The 22624-nt window shown below is 38.6% G+C and overlaps 2 protein-coding genes across 5 annotated transcripts in view; one reads left to right on the forward strand and one right to left on the reverse strand.

Moving 5' to 3' along the window:
- Positions 1-694: 694 nt before the first annotated feature.
- LOC122358633 (protein FAM13A-like) lies at positions 695-2705 on the reverse strand. The gene is made up of 7 exons (XM_043258510.1): positions 2661-2705; positions 2364-2481; positions 2074-2280; positions 1795-1960; positions 1429-1555; positions 924-1015; positions 695-737 (listed from the first exon to the last, which is right to left on the reverse strand). Exons 1-7 carry the CDS (start codon positions 2694-2696, stop codon positions 695-697), a joined length of 789 nt encoding a protein of 262 aa, XP_043114445.1. The 5' UTR covers positions 2697-2705.
- A 9778-nt stretch (positions 2706-12483) lies between these two features.
- Positions 12484-22624, forward strand: part of zgc:77784 (uncharacterized protein LOC402947 homolog) — a 49109-nt gene continuing 38968 nt past the window's right edge. The window contains exons 1-2 of one of the 4 annotated variants that reach the window (XM_043259564.1): positions 12484-13130; positions 20253-20579. In XM_043259564.1, coding sequence (XP_043115499.1) covers positions 13070-13130; positions 20253-20579 — 388 coding nt within the window. In that variant the 5' untranslated portion in view covers positions 12484-13069. The remainder of the gene's footprint in view (positions 13131-20252; positions 20580-22624) is intronic. The other 3 variants (XM_043259562.1, XM_043259566.1, XM_043259563.1) reach the window with 3 other exon arrangements.

Raw genomic sequence — 22624 nt, forward strand, 5'->3', positions numbered from 1 at the left:
GCCCTCAGTGGCCCTGACCCCAGTGTCTTCCAGTGACCCTCACCAACCCCATTGTCTCTTGGCCCCAGTGGCCCCAGTATCTCACACCAACCCCAGTGTCTTCCAGTAACCCTCACCAACCCCATTGTCTTTCGGTGGCCCTCACTGGCTCCAGTGTCTTCCGGTGATTCTCACCAACCCCATTGTCTTCCAGTGGCCCTCACCGACCCCAGTGTCTTCCAGTGGCCCTCACCAACCCCAGTGTCTTCCAGTAACCCTCACCAACCCCATTGTCTTTTGATGGCCCTCACTGGCTCCATTGTCTTTCAGTGACCCTCACCAACCCCAGTATCTTCCAGTGGCCCTCAACGACCCCAGTGTATTTTGTTGGCCCTCACTGGCCCCAGTGTCTTCCAGTGACCCTCACCAACCCCAGTATCTTCCAGTGGCCCTCACCAACCCCAGTGTATTTCGTTGGCCCTCACGACCCCAGTGTCTTCCCATGATTCTCACCGGCCCCATTGTCTTCTGGTGGCCCTCACCAACCTCAGTGTCTTCCGCTGGCCCTCACTGGCCCCAGTGTCTTTCGGTGACCCTCACCAACCCCAGTATCTTCCAGTGGCCCTCACCAACCCCATTGTATTTTAGTGGCCCTTACCGACCCCCATGTCTTTTGGTGGCCCTTACAAGCCATCCCTCATGTTTCTTTTCTCTTCTATATCTGGTCTCCAGAGGCTTTTTCATGCTCTATGTCACTGCTATGTGGCAAAGAAATGAAAAAAAGAAAACAAACTTTGTTCACTTAACACATTCATGAACCATATAACTTTAAGGTTAACTTACTCTCATCTAGCTTCATTTACAGTAATATCTTAACTTTCTACGAACACATTGAAAGATCAGTGTCTTTCTCTCTTTTTTCCATCATTGAACAGTGATCGTACTGTACCTGTGAGTGCATGAGCACAAATTCCTCCAAAAACCTCTGAATCGTTTTCTCAGTCGCCCAAGTCGTCCAGTTTTGGTAACCTTTAATCTAAAAATACACACACAAAACAAGAGTGTATGTTGACTGACAAGCATTCAACAATTACTTAATTAATTACAAACAAAAAACTATAATGACCACCATCCTCTGTGTGTGTGTGTGTGTGTGTGTGTGTGTGTGTGTGTGTGTGTGTGTGTGTGTGTGAGCGTATATACCGTATTTCAGTGAGTGGCAGTTGTGGGGCACACTCTTTAATAGTCCAGTCCATTTTCTCCTCCAACACACAAACATAATTCCAAACATGTTTCAATCTCTCAAAGATATATACAAACCTAAAAATGGTCTGTTATTTTCACACTTAGCAATGACTAATAGTTTAAAACATCCACCAACCCAATCACACAAAGTTACAAACAAACATAAACTTATAACATGAGTGAGTAGTAGAGTAATAAACTCACTGCTGTGTTGCTGGCGGATGCATGAAGATACATGTCTGGCAGCAGGTGGATCAGATTGTCCAGCAGGTACTTGATCAAAGCATTACACTGCCCCTGTTCCTTAAACAAGGTGGGGCTGAAAGGAACGCTGCACATACAAATAACAAATACATATCACCGTACTAAATACACCCACACTCCCCATTCACCCCATACTCATTTTATGACTGACAACTCCATAAGACTGGTCTCTGCATCTTATAATAATAACTTAAAAATATGTAACACATCATCCCTTATAACACCTCAGTGCTTTTATTTTGTTAGATATTAAAGATATCTAAAGAACACACTATATTCGCTGAATGCACACATACAAACACTCACTGAAAGATGTTGGATCCAAAAACGCTTGCCAGCTTTGTAGATGTCATTCGATTGAAATGACTCTCAGCGGCAACACGGGACAGGAAGTACATTAGATAACAGAGGACATTGAAATGTTCCTCTGGAAGAGTCTTCAGCACAGTCCTCAAAGCCTGATTCAGCTCTTCTTTTTTGAATCTGCAACATACAAGGATTCAGTAAGACCGAGTCGGATAAATCTGTTTTGCTGAGCGGCAAGTGCTTAACACGTTCACTCATCACCACCTCAACTTCTCTTACCCCTGAACACCTGCAGCAGTTGTGTCTTGTGTGGCTCCGGGATAAGTCCACCAGGTATTTCCTTGAGGAAATGTTTCAGTAAGGAGGCCCAAGTATCTACATCCCTACTGTCACGCTCTGGAAAGCCTCCATCATCGAAACCTTTCTTTAGGTCCCTGCAGCGTTGTACTGATCCGCCGACTATGAACAGGCCGATCTTGCTGAGACCTAAACACAAAGACGCGTTTTGCAAATACACACAACTTCTACGTACTAGCGACGAACACTGAGAAACACCGTCGAACACTCACCGTGCTTCTCCACAAACTCCACCATGTGTGTGAGCGCCAGAGGAAGACCCTGCCTCATCTGTCCACTCTTCCTCAGACTAATGAGGGGCACACCAAACACGGCTCTAGGTGTTTCCACCTGCACGGCCCAAGGTTCAGTAGGAAAACCAGTCCGTAATTTTTAACTCACTCAGAATAATAACACTGCACAGCACATCATGCATTAGAATGGTTTTTAGTTCCAGCAGGCGTACATTTCAACATCTGTACACTAATACACATTTACAATTCGCTATTTGAACATTATGGCATACTCACACACAGTGATAAAGCACCGATCGCTCCCATTTCCATGAATGGATCGGGCTTTTTCAGTAGCAGAGCTACCAATCAGAGGAGAGTCCGAAGCCGTAGGTCAAAAGCGGAAAAGGGTCAAAACCGGGAGTCAGTATCGAGTCAAAATCAGTGTCAAAACCAGAAAAAGTCAAAACCGAATGTCAAAATACGACGCGAATCCAAAGCCGATAGTCAAAGTCCGAAAAAGAGTCAAAAACCGTAAAAACCGTAGAAATATTCACTGTGAAAAAGCAACGCACAAAAACACCAACCGCACAAATCTCCAAAACTCCCAACAAAGAATTCTAAAAAGAACGTTCAAATAACCGCTGCACTCGTCGCGTCATGATGATGTGGAATATTCTGATGAACCCCTTCAGCTCTGCGGCGTTTGGGGGATTTTTGCATATTTGGCTTTAAAACAGTGCCCTAATCACATATTTTGGAGTACATTGATAAAAATGGTCTCGTTTTACAGAGAATCGACCGCATTTTAACAAACGCGTGGGAAATTCATATATATTAAATGATTTTTTCAACATTTTATGATCAAATCAAAATTTCTATTATTAAAAAAAGATCTGTTTGGTCCACCCCTCTGTATGAGGTCCAGTAAAAGGCAGTAAACGAGAAAAAAAAATCTTTGTTTTATCGTCAATAATATATAATTTTACAAGGAAGACCTCAAATTATTCCACCTATGTTTAACACGTCGGTGTAATAATTCATAATTGTTGTATTTGTTTACAATCTAACGATATCCACTGTGTATGGAGCAAGTGGCAGGCGTGTTAGGTTCAATCGTCGTTATACTTTTTAATAATGTTTCGGATCAATAAAATACATCACATTTCAATGAATGAGAGCTTTCATTTGATATATGACTCATTTATGCTTGGTACGTTTAAGCGATATAAATATGAACATTAATATCATTATGTGTGTGTGTGTGTGTGTGTGTGTGTGTGTGTGTGTGTGTGTGTGTGTGTGTGTGTGTCTTGTTTGTGGGGGGCAAATTCAGACTTTATTAGGTTATTTTATGTAACAAAAATGCAAAAGTGACTTAGGTTAAAAGAAAGCTGAGGTTCTAAGCTTTCAAATGATACCATATACGTCTAGGGCACTGCTTTACAGTTAATAAAGATTTTACCATAACTCTGATGAAGTTCAAGAGCTACATTAGTAAATGTGCATACATTAACATTTAAACACAGAATTAAATTAAATTAAACACATTTTATTATACTGCGATGCAAATAAACTGCGTCAGATTGGATACTATATATTGAAGCTTTTATTGTGGTTATACAGGTTTTATTGTGTGTTGACTTTCTTGCACCTCCCCATTTAAAATTTTGACGGTATGACTAAATTACTTAGTTGTACACATATTAAATCAATAAATACAAATATCTACATTTCAAATTTGTAGACAGAGCCTGCAGAAAGTGAGAAAGTGATTTGTTTTCACACGTTTTTTGGGGGCAAATACACTACATGGTAAAAAAAAAAAAAAAGAAAGAAAAAAATTCGTAAAAATACAGTAGAACTTTCCGTATTTTTAGTTTACGGGTGTTTTTCCGTAATTCTTAATGACGCATTGCATTGTGGGTGCAAGAAATGCGGCGCGTGAAAAGCAAATGCCATTAATACACAGATTACTTCATTCAGTTTCCGGAGATGGATTAGTTTAACGCTTCTGAGGTAAAATTTAAGTTTTTATTCTTTACAATCTTTAGTAACGCCACTGTTGTATTTAGGTGCTACATCTTATTAGTTTGTTGAGACCCGTTTAGTTTAATTTAACGTTACTGTTTTGCATGTCCTCACACAACGACACAATGATTTGATTCCAATTTCGATTTGATTGTGGAGATAATATGAATATATGTGACTGTGCCCTTATATTTCAGTGTTTTATTAGACTCATTTATTGTGCGTGCGGGAGAAGAAGGAGAAGCAAAGGATTACTTCATCCGAGAAGGATTAACAACCCTGAGGTAAAATATGAAGTTTTGGATTTCGTTTTTCTTCCTTTCTTTATTTTATTTTACCGTTTTGCATGTCCTTACACAGTAATTTGATTCTGATTTAATTGATATCTGTGGATCTAATGTGAATATGTCACTGTATCCTTACATTTTAGTGTTGTATTAATCTAATTCATCTATTGGTACCGTTAAGGTTTTTAGTATTGTTACAAGACATGTATGAAGTCTAGTATGAATACAAATGTGATTTTACATTTTTTATATCCTACAGGTCAATAAACTTGCTTTTTCAACAACATATTGCCCGTTTTCGCTCTATTTCGCCAACAAAAAGCATTACAAACCCAGCCACAGCACTGTTTTGCTTCCTGAATGAATCAGTTTAAATGAATCGGTTCAGTCGTTATGACTCACTTATTAACGGTGACTTACTGCCACCTACAGACAGATTAATTTTTATTTAAATCATTTCAAATGTCATCATCCAACGTTTTGTTTAATATCAAACCATGTATGCGTTGTAAAATTAGGCCTTTATAAAGTTAAATATGCAGTTTTAAGTATGTAAAAGCTGATAGAGCACTGAAAATATTGCTTCAGAATAAATTTACACCACCAAAAATCTAGGTGATGCTATGCTAAAGTCTAAACCTTGTCTGCGTGTTCATCTTTCTGTGTCATTCATTTCTTTACTTGTGAAGTTAAACTAGAAAAATCCTAAATCCTGGTCTAAGGCTGAGATGAAGGGAACAAAACATTAAAATCCAAAATTCCTGAAAAAAAGCTGCAACCCTGTTTGTTCTTCCTGATTTAGTTTTTTTCTTTTGATTTGACTTGGTCTCTTTACTGTTTTACCTCGGAGCTCAACTTTTTGACAGTGCAGCACTAATATTATACACACAAATGCTGTTTAAAAACAAACCAAAACCAAACTTTAGCAAGCATTTTCTGCACATTGTTCAATGAATTACCACTGAAGCCATGATTTTGTATTCAAGGTCTGATGCTTGTATGTATACATGTAGGTATGTATGTATGTATGTTTATTTAGCTGCAGCTTTGTTTTTATTCACGACTGTTTTTCTTTTAATTCATTTGACTTGGTTTCTTTATTTCACTTATGGAGCTAATTGTTTTGACAGTGCATCACTAATATTGCACACAATGCTATTTAAAACATGACGTTGTTTTAATGTTGCTTGTACGTATGCATGTTATTAGTTGTGTTTTTTGAAAATTATTTTGCAGTATTACAGTTTTGTGCTTGTATTTTCATATGTTATACAAAAGCTATTGAATACATTTACCTGTAGTAAAAAGAAATGTTTGGTTTGTGTACACATCTTTCATTCATTGGAATGTTTAGTACCTTAAGAGGTCTTTCAGGACACTATATGCTGGAGTGTAAGTTTGCTTGATATAAAATAAATTGTGCTTTAAAAAGTCCTTAAAGCTGATGCATGACTCATTATGTAATATTAGCTACATGATTTTCAGCAGCTATTACTTCAGTTCTCTTTTTTTCCAAATAATTAAAAATAACAATTTGGTCATTTTTATTATTCAATACTACATTGAAAAAAAATAGGTATTGGGTATATGTATTAGTGACGATTTGAACTTCTCAAACTATGAAACCTCCAACAGTTTGAATATCTTTGCATGGTTTAAATGATATAAGTGAACATGTTCTCTTTTAATTAAACATGTAAGTTACACAGAGATCCATGTATATGGAATTCATCAGATAAATCAATAAATCTAGTGAACGCAGGGCAGCAGTGTTCTCTTCACTGTTCAACATAACAAAAGGCAGGGTAAAGAAACAATGGGATGAACCTCAGCTGTGAGAATGCACCTCATCACAGGGACAATAGCCTCCTATATTCTGCCTTCATAAACACATTCCTTGGTTTTATTTTTGTTAGTTAATAGTGCTGCACGCTTTTCTTTGCCAGAGGTCCTGGTTTAATTGCATAGAGTTACAAAAGAAGCTATCTGTCGTTAAGCATGTTTTTTATATAGATTCAATCTGTTGAACAGATTCTCTAGGGAATCTTTGTATACAAATCATGCAGATGGACAGAAAAAAAAAAAGAGAGAGAGAGAGAGAGAGAGAGAGAACGAAAGATACAAATACAGAGAGACAGAGCTCAAGTGGCTGTAGTCATTTCCAGTAGCTCATAGCTGGAACTGATGCATTTGTTTCACCTCTGCTTTCAGACCAAGATAACTTCAACCGTTTTTTATTTCAACAGTATCTTAAAAATCTTATTTGAATGGGTTTATTTTGATTCTAGATAATTTCGTTCCCATTGAATACCAGCAGACATTGAAGGCTGGAGCAAAAAGTTTGAAAAAAAATGCTGCTCCATCTACTCAGGGCGCTTCTTCAGCTGAACCTCTATACACAGGCTAAAGACACAGATATCTCGCTTGCCTTCACTTCAGTCAACGCTAAGAGTGTGTCACACCTGGATTCGGAGGGAGCCATTGACGTCAACGGTGAGTTCATTTTCAGATTTTTTTCAGAAGGTGTTTAACAGACTTGATGTAAGCTGTCTAACATAAAATATAAAAATCCGCTTGACATAATAGATGTGTTTCTTGTCTGTATAACTGCATATATTTGAATCCAACTGACTGCATTTAGTTTGAAGTATTCTTAAAAACTATCATCCAAAAAGGACTTTTATGTACCTGACTGCTAAAACAGGTGCAGCCTCAAGGGGCTTCTTGGTCGTTGCCATGACAACGGTTGAGGAGTAGCCCTGTAGGGACTTGACTTGCATGCCTTCGGTGCGTTTGCAGAGCGTTATACTCTGGGGCAATGGAGATATGACTTTATCTTGCAGTGAGCCTATGTCTGTACTTACGAAATGATTAAAAATAGAAAAGTATTACAGTCAGTTGTGAGATGTTTATTAAAAACAACAGATTAGCTTGTTTCACACTACACTGGTTGCGCTGTAAGGCTATGTTCAAAAGCACCCCGTACCCTCACTTTTGCTTCTATAGTGAAACCAAGCGAGCATTTCTGGATACTGCTTTTGAATTTAAAGTGCGCCTGAAGGGCTTCTGCTTTTGCATAGTTTGTGATTGCTGTTTAACAATCATTTGAAACTTGGCAAACTGGCAGCTCCAGTGACTTGGCTTGACTTGAAAAGATTTTCAGTCTTGGATACTAAGCCTTAATTAAACAATTTAATTATTGTCAATACCTAAAGGTCGGCAGGTTAATGTACTATGAAACTCAGCAAAGCAATATCAATATAAAAAGTTTTCTTCCAAAATTAACTGTGAATCTTCATAAACATTTATAAAAAATTAAGTCATAGTTATTACAATATTTCTTATGCATATAAAAAATTGTTAGAAAATTCATCTTACAAAATGTATTAATCATGCATAATTTATTGTCAATACTATAGCGATTACATGTACAACCCATTTTTTTTACATTTGAATAAAATAAAAACTAATTAGTTGACTAATATTTTCCAATCACATTTACAATAAAACATAGAGAACAACAAAGGTTTAAGCATTCTTATCCCTTAAGTGTGCTCACTAAAACGTTCTAGAATTATTTATTCATTCTTGCAATACCGCCAGGTGCAAGTATTTCTGTTTCATGTCAAGTTGTCAGACACTACCAAAAGGTCTAAGCGGAGGCATGGAAAGGCCACTCCAGTCAGCCCACCAGACACAAAGCTGACTGAAGACATAAAACAACTGGGTGGCCTTAACAAGAGTTGTTTTCTGATGTTCTTCGTGTCTTACTCCGTAGTTTCCATAACTGAAGAATATCTTCATATGAATCTGGATATGATCCTTCTCAGCTTGAGCCTGTCCATATTGATCAGCTCTGCGGTGAGGAAAGTGGAAAGCGTGGGCCAGATTCAGAAGCTTCATTTTCTTTTTTACTCCCTTCTCCATCAATCTCGCCTCCACCAACAGGCGTTTCATCAAGACAATAAGGATACTGCCTCTAAACCATGTTGGTGTTGTATCTGAGAAGCATGTTTCATGTAAACACTCCATATCAATCACTGTTTGGTGGTGAACTAAGCTGTCCCATGATAAGACATCAGATTTGGGTCCAGTGAATCTTGACGTTGTTGTCCTGGCATGCACAGGTTCATCTCGCAACATGAGTTGTTTGAAAATGAAGCTACACACTTCATCCGTTATAAGAATTGTTGCAGAATGTTACATATTAATCACTGCAGTAATGATTTGGCTCTTTGCTATTAGTTTATTTAAATCCAACTTGTGATTGCTTAATGTTAAAATAGGGTGACAACTTATACTGTATTTAATACCATTATGCTACGCAAATAATTATTTATAGTAATTGGAAAGCCTATCTGCCGTCATGTTAGTTGAAGGACAATATTTTAAATGACATGAAGAGTTAATTTCCAAAAACAGAATTCTCAAACATCATGTTTATGTGTTGTGCTGTGCATTCCAGTTAATCTCAATCAAACTGCAATTGCAATTTTGTCTACTAAATATCCTGAACTGAACAGGCTATAGTAAATTATAGTAAACAAATTTCCTTATAGCTTTCCTTAATAGGGGGTTTATTTTCTGTCATTAGAATAATCAAACATTGAGGCGTTTTAGCATATTCAGTGCATCTTATTCTTTGATGGATCTGGAAGGTTTGATGTTATACAATAAGCCTAATGCCTTTCAATTGCCTAATTAAAATCTTTTATTTCTTTCTCACAGTTATAGTATGGTGAGACTGCTGTAGCCTATGTTTTCCTGATCATTTGACACATCGTGCATATATGGCTATATATATATATATATATATATATATATATATATATATATATATATATATATATATATATATATATATATATATATATATATATATAATTCAGACTGTCTCTGACATTTTTGTTCATTCACATTTAGCATAAATCCACAAACAAAAACTCTATTGCGTTCCCCAACCCTTTTGTTCACTAAAGGTATTGATATCTCCAGTAGGTGGCAGTAAAAATATATATATATTTGAGACACCATCGTCGACTCTTAGTTTAAGTTTCTATCAGTTTCTATGGCTATTTCCATTATAATTATGCCCAGATAACCTCAAGAGTTTATACTCTATCGAGAAACAACGCTACCTTCAAGTGAATTAATAAAAGCATCTGTACCGTAACAGTCAAGCTATTCCCAGCTGAGGCCACGATTGTGTCTACTAGAGGTCAAGCTGCGAAGTTTTATTGATGTTGCCAGGCAGGTGTACGGTCTCCTCTTTTATCCCAACTGACCCCGCTCCCCCTCCCTAAACATGCACCCCTCGTCACCGTCCTCTTCCCAAACCCCTACATTTATCATCCTCCACACTTATTCACAGATGAATGCCCTCTCTTCTGTCACTGAGCTGTTATATGGTTGTGCCACAGGGAATCATCACAAGTCTTTTGTGTCCTCACAGTACGCGCGTCTACTTGAGCACACGTCCCGGGATCAGGCCCTTTGTTATGAAAAGCTCAACCTGCCCCGGAGTGACCCTCAGTCTGTGCCTCCGTCCCCCACCTCTCCCACCCCTTTCCTGAATCCGGGAGAAACTCGGAGCCAGGGCCATATGGCACTGCCACGCCACTGACAGGAACTGTAGACAGCAAAAAACAGAAACATGGGCTATAGGCCAACTTAGGCCATCAAGAACCCAAATATGTACGTGTGGCGCAGCGATTATGTTATTTTTAGCGTTGTGCTGCTGTTGTTTCCTGTGTTTACACGGAATACATGGAAGCGTATCTGCAGGTGCTTGGCCTAATCAAAAGTACTCAAATGTACCGGCATCAAGGATTCTCTTCAAGCATCAACTAGCGTTTTTTTTGTAAAAGAGCACGGGTGAGTCAGTGTTTGCCTTCACGTGCCATCGCGTTGAAAGAACAGGATACCGCCGAAGGAGGCAGGCGATAACCCGGGTCACCCGTGAGCTTTGCTTTTTCTTTTCTCTCCATTTATTCGTGCCGCTCGTCACCTTGGAAAAGTCTTGCGTGAATCGACAGTGGCTGAAGAAAATTGGTGATGCATCACCACGCTTTTTCCAAGAAAGGATGACTTCCGCAGTGTCCCTTTGAGACAGAATATGGATTAATAGCCAGTTCCCAATGGGAAAATATATGTCTGTTCGCTGAAAACCAGCAAGTTACGGAGGCGCGCTGGAAGAAAGTCTAGAATTGTAGTTCAAAAGGTTTCGCGCAGTCTGAATCTTTTGTGGAAATGTCAATAAAAAGCTTTTGAGGAGATAAAATGTGTTTGTTTGTGCTGTCGAGTTTTTTTTTTTGAAACGTGCCCCACATTGTTAGAGTCCATAGTTTCTGTGGCAGAAAGAAATTATGACTCATCCATCTTTGATTACAGGATAGCAGGATGATAATTTGTTTGTGACAGCGTTGGTCTGAATATGTCTAAACGCATAATTGTGTGTCATCTGCAAGGCAATCATTGCTGACATCTTTGACATGTAGGTGCATGTTGATGACAAACATGTCACCGAGAGTCTCAGAGAAATGGCTGAAAGTAAACGAGCAATTTTGCATTTTATCTCAGTCTGAGAGAGTTATTATGTTAATTAACTGTTTCATATAATCAACCAGATAAAACATTGCTTTTAGAATTTTGACGAGGCCGTTGTTTCAGACGCGAGCAAAGAAGCGTGAATCCAACGTGCGCGGACAGCAAATTCATGCTTTTAAAATACTTGTTATTGATGCAGTGAGATCTTGATGAAGGTTTTCATTCGGACCTCTCAGACATTGTTTGCTATTACTCAGAGCAATTTCTCAGCCGAGGTGAGGAGAATTTCAATTTGTTGCACAGTTGGTTTCCTTAGAGCTCGCAACTGTTGTCTGTCCTCAGATTCTCGGCCCATTTTGAGCATCAAAGAAAGACAAATGTTCGCTTCTCGCTTCAATAATGGTGGTCTTTCAAAACAGACACAAAGTCAATGCAGTAAAGAAAAACGGCACATGGTGTGAGGAAAGCCCTGGAGAGGAGCACTAGTAAATCTTGAGAAGGCCGATCAATGAGTGCTCTGATTGCATTGGAAATAACGTCCGCTTAATGGGTTGCTATAAAATATAGCTGCATATCTATTCATCACAAATGCAGCACTGAAAAGGATAGACAGTTTAAACAAAGATCATTTTTGCTTCGAAATACACTTGTTCAAGTGAAACCCGCTGATGTGAGATGAAACGAAAGTTCACCGGCTACAACTCAGGAGCGTGAAGTTAAAACATAAATGTTTACTTTTTGATCACATTGTAGACTTGACCGAGAGTCAATGTCAGTGTTTCAAATAATAATAAGAAACTTTTAAAGAAGATGTATTTATATTAAAAACAACAACAACAACAAAAATGCTAGTTTCAACAGCTGTGTCAGTAGGAGACATCAGTTTACTTTTCCAAACTTTAATTTTGCAATGAATTGTATCGCTCCAGTGAGCATCAGAAGTTTGACAGCTAGTGCTCCACACTGAGATCTGATCTCATCATAATCCAGACTGTCTGGAGTGACACAAAGAAACTGGAGACAGACTAAATCCAGAAGAACTTCTGGGTAAACCTGCAAAAGCTACCTGAAAACCGATGCGCCCAAGCGTACCTAGGGCAAGAATGCTGATTTAATTTAGTCCGTCTATTTTGACAGCATCCTCATTTGCAGCATTTCTACATAAGCGCCTTTTAACAGCACTGAGGCTTTCCAGATTGGAGATGTTGCCACAGTCCGGATTTACTCTCTCAGTTCGTTCTGTTTCTTCACCTCATTGCAGACAGTGGCAATGAAAACTGATGTCATTTATAAGGCAAACGGGTATATTTGTAATACACAGGTGTTTGCTAATTACTGATACCCTTGAGCCGGACGGCGATGAATGCGAAGCTGTCGCTTTAAGGTTTGTTTGGGAAGCGCGCTCCGCTCTGAAGCGCCACTCGCCTCATTCCGCTGAACGCCGTCACGCCTGAGCATCTTATTCAAACGCCGTGCGGCGAGCTGAATGGACGAACAGCTTGTGAACTCTGTGCGCCGCATTCAGCGCTTCGGATGACGGACGCCACAGCCGAACGAGCGACCGAGCGGACGAGCAAACTAGTTAGACGCCGAGTCGCCATGCAGTCCCTAATGCAAAGATCCGCGCGTTTCGGATCCAGGCGTCCCTGAGACTTTATCGTAATGTGCCGGCGCGGATTTCTCCGTGAGAGCAGCTGAAGTGCTTTTTCCGCTCATTTTTATTTCATGAGTTCAAACTGGTTCGCGTTCGCCTGCCACGCACCGATGAGAGCGTCTTTTGTTTAGAAATCGCACACTTATGCCGTAAAGAAAAAAGCGCAAGTCTTGTTGGAAGCCGGGCAAATGGCTTTTACTGTCATAGGAACCCTGTTACTGATGCTCTCGAACATCTATAGCTCTTCAGGTGAGTGCAAATACTCGTTTATCGATCTGATTTTGGGTTCAATACTGAAATGTGCGACTTGAAAGTAAGTTTAATCTTTAAGTTTGACTCTCAGGCTTAATATGCGTCTGTATCATTGTAAATAAAGCCGGGTGGCTTCCGGTTTTCGGTCATTTAACACATTCAGTTATTTTACGCGGTAGCCTTTACAGTTTAACATTATAATACATCTCCGGGAATTTTATATTTTACCAGGAAATCTAACATTTACTATCAATGTTGAGTTACATCTAAAAAAAGTGTAGAAACAAGTTCAAGAAATTGCTAAATTTCTCTAATAAATGCAAAAACATTGCAAGCAATAAATAGAGTTAAACTAAATTCCGAAGCAGAAAGACAAAGACTGGTGAAATGTTCCTTAATAATCTGTTTTATTTACAACTTTGGCATAATTGTACAGTGACAACGACAGTGAAGAATGCTTAAATGTAATGCTTTTTAATAAGTGCGTTCAGCTTTTCAACTACTCAAAATCAAATAAAAACTTTCTCTGGAAACGGTAACCTCTCACAGCAGAACGATCATTTTATTTGCAGCGGTGCGTGAGACAGTAATAAGAAAAAGTTCCTATCAAAACACGAGAAAGATCACAATCACGCCGGATGCGAAACAAGACAGCTGTGTTATAAAATATTCATGTTCAGGCGCTTCTCGGAGCGCGTTACAAGGAAGACTATTTCGATTTCTTCGTTTGGTAACTAATGGTACAAAGCACGTACGCCACATAGAAACCGCGTGCTGTTTAGAAAGGCGTTTCCAGCTATTAGAAATGGCATTTGTTTTGATTTGTTTTGGCGGCCTGTTATTACAGTGCTCACAGACGTCTTAAATCTGGACACGACAGCTACTGTTACGAGTAAATATTCGCAATGCAAGACCCCTGCTCCCTGGGTATGTGTTGGATCGCGGTGAAATGACCTGTGAGAGACTGACCGCATACGTTTGGCAGGTGCAGAGAGGGATGCCGCTGCTGTATCATCAGTGTCCCCCCGCTGAGGAGCGCTTAATGGCCTTCTGCATTACAGGAGACAGCGAGCTTTAGAAAGAGACTTTTTACGGGTTATGCATCCGTCTTCCCATTGTGGGGGTGCCCGAGCCGAAAGGAGGCTTGAAATAGAACTGTGTGTGTGTGTGTGTGTGTATTAATATGCAGTGGGTTTATCGATTCCGCTGTCAGCTGTGGATATGAAAAGCATTATGTGCTGCGTGCTTAGAGAAAGTTCAGAGTTAAACATACTGTATAATATGAAAGATGATAGATAATGCCAGATAATAGCAGACTTCTTACTCCGGTTGCTAAGAGACGTCAGTACCACGGGCGAATCTGAGAGTCACAAATTGTTTTTGAACGTATTCTTAGTCCGAATTTGAATAGTAATATGAAGTTGTAATAATATGTTTTAAATAATCCAATACATTGTCAATTTATTTTGACTACACTTGGATTAACTGCATCTTTTAATCCAATGATATACAATGAGATCATCATTTCATCATTCTATCATTCTTTCTATTGTTCCTTTCATCATTCGTACTGTCTATTCGTCAATAATCTATCTATTATATCTATCATTGTATGTATCGTTCTATCTTTCTGTCATTCTATCGTTCCCTATTATTCTCTCTGTTTATCATTATCTATCTATCTATCTATCTATCTATCTATCTATCTATCTATCTATCTATCTATCTATCTATCTATCTATCATCATTCTACCATCATTCTGTCATTCTTTCTATCATATCTATCATTCAATGTATTGTTTTATTGTTCTGTCATTCTATCGTTTCCTATTATTCCTATAGTCTGTTTATCATTCTCTATCTATCTATCTATCTATCTATCTATCTATCTATCTATCTATCTATCTATCTATCTATCTATCTATCTGTCTATCTGTCTATCTGTTTGTCTGTCTGTCTGTCTGTCTGTCTGTCTATCTATCTATCTATCTATCGTTGTATCATTCTGTCTATCCATTATTCTAATAAAGGTTTTATCTATCATTCTATCTATTTTATCTATGGTTCTTATCCGTTTAATCCAGTGATTATTTTCAGACACGTTGGCACCATTTACAGTAACACCACATCAGCTTTGCTTAATTTCTCTATAGACCAATGATTCATTCGGCTTATTGCATTTCACTTAGCAAATAGGTGTTCCAGATTTAATTTTCGTAAGTAAATCCGCTAGTTCCTTAAATAGGGGGAATGTGGGTGTGTTGGTGTTTATATTTATTACCAGAAAACTGCAGACCGCATAATCTCCTGCAGCTGTCATTAATGTAAAAGGTCTGAAGCTTAGAACTGACACAACAAAAGCTGTTTAGTCCGTGTTACTTAGCAGTTGCAGTCACGTTAGGGCAAATGGCCAACTACGAGAGGTTCAACGGGGTTGACGGAGATAATGGCGTTTCTGAAACGATGACAAATGGCCTGAGATGGATCACCCAGCAGAGATGTAAGCTGTCACAGTTAGCCGATAAGAACAGTTTTTGCGGCGCTGTAAAAACATTGTGCCTGGCGTAATAATGGGTCTAGGAATCATACCAGCAGATCTCTTTCACAAGCGACTATTTCGTTTTGTTCTTTGATCAGTGTACACCAGTACGCACTCGTGCACCCATTAGTAACGTCTGTTGAGGAGAAAAAACATTAGATCATTACTGATCGCAGAGAGCCAGGTTGATGATCTGTTTTTTTGAATGTGTTTGAAGCAAACAGCTTTGAAAATTCAGCCGGGCTCAAGGTCTCCTGTCACTGTTTTCAAAACGTATTAGCTTTAGTGATGGTACATTTAAGCCCTAAAGAAAGAGAGGGTGAAGCATGCATGTCTAATATTTGTAAATATTAATTACTGTAATACATTGCATAACGCCATAGCTTGTGGACATACACTAAATATAACTTACGTCAACTGTATTTGAGCCAGACGCTTGAACCTCCTGTGTTCATTCAGCCATCCATTCAAATGTTTTAACATTCTATCATTCTAACATCAAACATTCTATCTAGCAAGTTATCTAGTATCTAGCAAGAATTCTGTTTCTATCCTTTTCTTATTTTTTCTATCTGTCTGTATCTATCTATCTATCTATCTATCTATCTATCTATCTATCTATCTATCTATCTATCTATCTGTCTGTCTTTCTCTCTGTCTGTCGATTGTTCTATCATTCTATAATTTTGTTGTTGTATTATTGTGGTAACACTTTAGTATAGACAACACTTGTTACACGTTTAGTGTTAGGGATGTAGAATAAGGCATTAATATGTGATTAATTAGCACTAATAAATGAAAAATATAGTAATATGCATGCTAATAAGCAACTAATAGGTGTAACTATAAAATAAAGTGTTACCATCATTTTATCTATCTATCTGTCTGTCTGTCTATCTATCTATCTATCTATCTATCTATCTATCTATCTATCTATCTATCTATCTATCTATCTATCATTTATCTATCTTTGTGTCATTCTGTTGCTCTATTTATCTATCACTCTCGTTCTGTTGTTTTCCTTATCTATCATTCTATCAAATATCTCTCTGTCAATCGGTTGTTCTATCATTCAAAAGTCTTTAAGCCAATTTTTCCCATTAGTCTTGAGAAGCTTTTCTAGTTAATGATAGTTGTACGAATTTATTTTAGTTCACTTTAATACTTTATTGCACTCGAACTGCAATTCTGCATGTTTTTTGCTTATTTCATTTTCATCCCATCTGTCATTCATGGGCATGCTACACTGCTTTCCTCCCAGCTCTGTCCTTTACACTTGACATGCCAAACTTTACACATTTTTGGATTCAAGGACATGTTCATTATATGTACCCAGAAACCCAGCAAAACCCATTCGCATCCACTACTCAGGGAATATACTACTGAGAGACACTGCGAGAATTAGAATCTCCCACATATTTCTCATGTGAGTTACATGCGTAAATATTTAACAGCACTATGTGTGACTGCGTGACAGAACCTTCTTTCGCTGCTTTTTTCACTCGATTATGCTGTGGGACTAATTTGGTTCACTGTTGCGAATAGGTAACCCTCTTTCCCATAAGATATGAACCTGTTAATGTGGTCTCATACCTCTCATTCTCGTTTTTTAAAGGAAGCGGTGTCTGTGTACGCTATGAAGTCACTGACAGATAATTATCCTTTCAAACCAGGCATAGCTTTTCATGTGTGATGGGATCGAAAAGCGCAGGCTTTTATTCATTCCTTTCATTCTCTCACAAGGACCAATTAGCTTGCCATAACTTTAAAAATTATGATGCCTCGGAGTACCGGGGAGTTATAATCTTGACTGCTGTAAACGGATGGAAACATACTTATGCTGAGTGTAATGTGCAGCAGGAGGCTGATGAACTATTTAGGTGTTCATGACCGAGTTTTTATGAAAGTCATTAGCAATTTCATTGAATTTAGCTTCACCAAGAAAAACACCTTATGCTTTATAAGGGCTGTTTTCTTCCACTGGAGTGCTTTTAGACAAATTAAGTTTTCTCCTTCGTTCCGTAAATGCTATTATTTAATCGCAGCATACGCACACACCAACTGTTGAAATTTTACACCCTTTTAACATCAAGGAAAAGCCAACACATGGCCACTGCGGTGCCTTACACTATGAGTATTCGGCCTCGTAAAAGCACAAAGACGAAACCCTCTCTGTTAGTTCTGTAGCCCCGGATAGAGCAGAATGCAGCACTAATGGGCGGTGAGGTTTAGAGCCTCGTTCAACAGCCGCAGCCATGCTAGACTCAGCCTTAATGTCAGCTTCTTTTAACTTCGCACTGATTTCGTCTGGCTCTCTGGGCTGAAAGCTTAATAGGTGCTGAGTCATCAGCCTTTGAGAGGTTCATCCCTGGCTTCCTTTCCCGCTGGCCATTAGAAGCCTCTCGCCCCTCGTTCCCTCCTTTGACTGATGCTGGTGAAGGCTATAGTTGTGTGGTTGAATGGTGCACCCCAGGCACTCTGTTCCAAAAGTTTTTATTTCACTTTTTTTTTTTTGTTAGAAATGTAATTCAAGTCGTTCCACAAAAGTGTTAGGCTGTTTCAGTCTGGCTTTGTTTATGCTCTTGGCCAATTAAATCAGGGTCAAACCTCCTTAGACACCGGGGGATAGAAGCAGAAATTATTAACTAAAACATAACTAAAACTGCAACAGATGTATTAAACATTTAGCTAACTCATTATGTTTGAGTAAATAAAGCTGATATGGTGATAAGCCCAAGTAATGAAGGTTAGTGCACGAATTAGTATAGAAGTTGCGTTCCAACTGAGATACTATACACTATGCATTAATACAATGCACTATGTACTCAACTATTTAATGAATGAATTTTATAAGGTTTTAGAGTCGGATGCCCCCTACCACAGTCAAGTGCATGAAGAGTCCAACATCCCACACTTCAGTTAATTTTGTGTATTATCTGGGTATTTCAAGTGCACTTTTTTTTACTGATTATACTACAATTAGCACATATGTAGGCTAACTGGGATGCACCTGCCATCATTTAGCAGATATTATTAACAAAGCAGCTATATTCTTGGAACAGCTAGGCCTAAAACTTGTTCACATAATGATCAAACACCAACATTTTGGTTACTAGCCCAGTGCTATAGCCACTTCAGCTCACCACCATCTTTATGTAATAGCAGGTTTAACTGCCTGTTTTTTAGAGGGGTCATATGAAGTGATTATAAGCTGTTTCTTTTTTCTTTGTTCTTTAAAAGTTCTGACTTGTCCACACCAACCCAAAAAGAGCTTTTTTAAACAGTCCCACACGTTTCTATGTCACAGAGTGGGTTCATTTTCATAACACCGCCCCAAATGTTGTTGCAAAGAAAGAAGGCGGAGCTATTATTCTCGCTGTAGTGTTGCTGCAGGCGCCATGTTCTTGAGATGCTGTGTTTCGTTGTGAAAGTGAAACTAATTTGAGAAATCAGTGGTTAAGTTGTATTTAAAACACTGTTCCAGAACAGTTCAACACAAATATTAGAGTGTGTTCAGCGCATTTACAGAGACTATAAAGTGAGGCAATTCTACCTCTGCAAGGACAGTCTGGTGCTTCTGACTCACAACCTTTAAGTAAGTTACATTTTCTTAAATAAAAGAACCTGCTACATACTATTAAAATGTGAGTTTTGAGCAATTAAACTAGTGCTTGTTGCTTTTTGTTTCTCCAATGAATGCAGACATGGTGTTATGTTTGAACGCGATGCAAAGCTATGTATAAAAATACAGCACTATTGTCATTGTGATCAGTAATTACGTCCCCACTGGATGCAACAAATGCCTCATTTGTAATGTCATAGTGCTGAAACCTGACATCACGTTAAGTAACATTTCCGTCAAACGCTTGCAGTATTCATCCAATCACAACACACTGGATAGCTGACCAATCAGAGCACACCACGCTTCTTTATAGCAATATTACAAATCAACCCATTTCAGGAAGGCGGGCTTAGAGGAGAAACAATAATGTACAGTATGTAGAAAATAATGTACTTTTTTGAAACTTAACCCACATAAACACATTGCATTACACCAAATACACAATTATTTTTTTTTAGCAATATGATAGCAATATCATATGACACTTTTAGTATAATAATATTTACTATAATATTTACAATATTTTTTGTATAATGTATTTTTTTTTTTTTTTTTTTTAATTCTGTATTTTTAATATCTGAAATCAGGGCCAGGAATTATTGAGAGTTTGGGGGAAAATTAACAAATTCAAATTTTTTTTTGCAGTGTTCAGCATTTAACCTAATCACACATGCATCTATTGGGTGCATGAATATAATAGCCAGTGGCATTTAGTCACCTGTAATGAAAAAAGTTATTCCATTGATTTTGCTCAAATTTTATTGGTAACTGATTTTAGCACTCCGATTGATTAACAACACAAATTCTTTTTATAAGGTACAGTGATTCTAAAAATGGCCCTTATAAACTCAGGAGACAAATGCTTACTGGAAAAGTACATTTTTGGCACTGATATACATTACATCTGCCAGATGCTTTTAACCAGCTGCTTTTAACCTTCACCGTTGATTCCTCACAGGGTCCCGCCCACGTTTGGATGATGTTCCCCCCAGGATAGTGGAGGATCCTTCTGATCTGGTTGTGTCAAAGGGTGAGCCGGCCACCCTGAACTGCAAGGCAGAGGGTCGACCCATGCCCACAGTGGAGTGGTATAAAGACGGCGAGCACGTTGAAACCGATAAGGATGACCCTCGCTCTCACCGCATGCTTTTGCCCAGCGGCTCCCTTTTTTTCCTGCGCATCGTTCACGGACGCCGCAGCAAACCTGACGAGGGAGTTTACACTTGCGTTGCCCGCAATTACCTAGGAGAGGCTGTTAGTCGAAACGCCTCGCTGGAAGTTGCCAGTAAGTACCTTCTGATGAATTCCACCTTGCTTTATGATTCTGGATGGAGCGTAGCTGTGCTGAAATAAAAGTAATCTATCCCTCTCAGACATGGCCTGAGGTTTTGTTTGTCGAGTTCTTTGTGGCAGGCTGCTGGTGAGTTTTTGCCTGTTGTGACAGTGTGTCCTCCTGCTGTGTGACTGCGCTTTGGGCCTTTGGCTCAGCCGTAATCCAGATCTCTGGCACAGGAACGTCACCATATCCAGCTCCACCGCCACAAGAAACTGGATTAGCAAGTTTGTTGATTAGAATTGGAATGCAACTAATTAGATTCCCCAAAGTTTGCTCATTAAAACACAAAGCAGCGATTTCCCTGGTGCCTGTTTTCCATCTCCTTTTCTTAAACGAGCTGCATCTTTTGCAGTACACGATTTATGTGAATATTTTATTGGATTTTATTCTTTTTTTTGTTGATTGTTGTTACAATTAATAAATGCTTTAATAAACAGTGCGGGGAAGGTTACTTTTCAAATGTACTTTTCAAACCTTATTTAAAATGTACTATGTAGTGTTTAGTTTCATTCATTTTTGATTTGCTTTTCTACATTTTGAACAAATGTTTTTAATAACTTTCACACGTTTTAAGCAGGCAGTGTTAACCTAACCCAACTCTGTGGGGCTCAACACCGATTACCGTAAGACTTTCAAAATCCTTCATCGCTTGAATAAACATCATAATAATTTAGTTTTAAAGCACAGCACCAGAATGCACTTTTAAAACACTGGAACGCATTTTTATCACTCGCCATGGCAGCAACTCTTAGACAGATTGTAGCCTAAAGCCTTCAGCTCAAATTCAAATGAGAACCAATCAAAACCATCAGAATAGCGTCGCTTTACTAAATGGCCTTTAAATGACTGGAGGCATTGTGCACATCAAAAAAAAAAACATATTCTAGCTTTTCACAGAAAATATGAAGATGTAACCCTTTTATAATCATTAATGTTTTCATAAATAACTGTAATATAATTATACGTATTTTCTCAGAATAGGTTATTACAATTAGATTTATTTTGTAATTAAATTATCGAATCCCACAGCATTTAACAAGTTACTCCCCAAAACGGTTAACAATATTTGGCACTATTGGTACCAACAATGTTAGTTCACTTTAGTTGACGCATTAATCAGCGTTAACTAATGGAGCCTTATTATAAAGCGTTGCCACTTCATATTTTCTCATATTTGCGTTATTTTCACGGTTTAGATTTTTTGTCAGATTGCTTTGGCGCTTTAAGAGCTGATGTAAATGTCAGAAGGCCAATGTCAAATCAAGCCCATTTTGATGCATCTACCCACTTGCCTAAAGAAATGATTAAAGTGTTTCCCTGTTCGAAACGAAATGAGCTCTTAAAATAGACATCCTCAACTGCCGAGGGAGAGTCGAGCCCTTAGAGCCATTACAGACTTTTGCTTACTATCCCAGAGGACGCTGAGTAGCAGAGCATGCTGGGTGAAAATGATTTGCAATCATGCACTCGGCGGTAGATCTTATCCTAAAGTCTGCACGCTCACTCTCCCAAATAGCTCGTCGTATTTTTGGCCACCTATAAATAGCAGGAAGGGGAATACTGGCCAATTCTTTAAGACCTAAATCTCATTATATCGCTATTCATTTGCAATGTGGGTTTTTTCAATCGCGAGATTCGCCCAATGATGCTTCGTGGCCTTTAAATCCAAGTCATAATTACCGCATTGAAAAATATGTCGCCTAAGCAAGCCTTACGAGATGATTTATAATGTACGATTAAAGCCAGAAAGAAGAAGGAATCGTTTTTTTTCTTTGCTCTCTAGAGTCCTTATAGACTCAAACTCAGCACTCCTGCGAGCCTCAAATCAGGCTGGATATTAGCTCGAGCTGCACAATGCTCGTGAATTAAGTGCTCGTCCTTGTGGAAGATGAGACTCGGGTCATACACCAGGAGACCCAGCTCACCGCCGGCCGTATCTTCTCCTCAGCAGTGATTAATGTGCTAATTAGAGCTGGACAGTTTCCAGCGCGACC

Source organism: Puntigrus tetrazona, chromosome 15 (assembly GCF_018831695.1).
Source record: "Puntigrus tetrazona isolate hp1 chromosome 15, ASM1883169v1, whole genome shotgun sequence".
NCBI classification, from domain to species: Eukaryota; Metazoa; Chordata; class Actinopteri; order Cypriniformes; family Cyprinidae; genus Puntigrus; species Puntigrus tetrazona.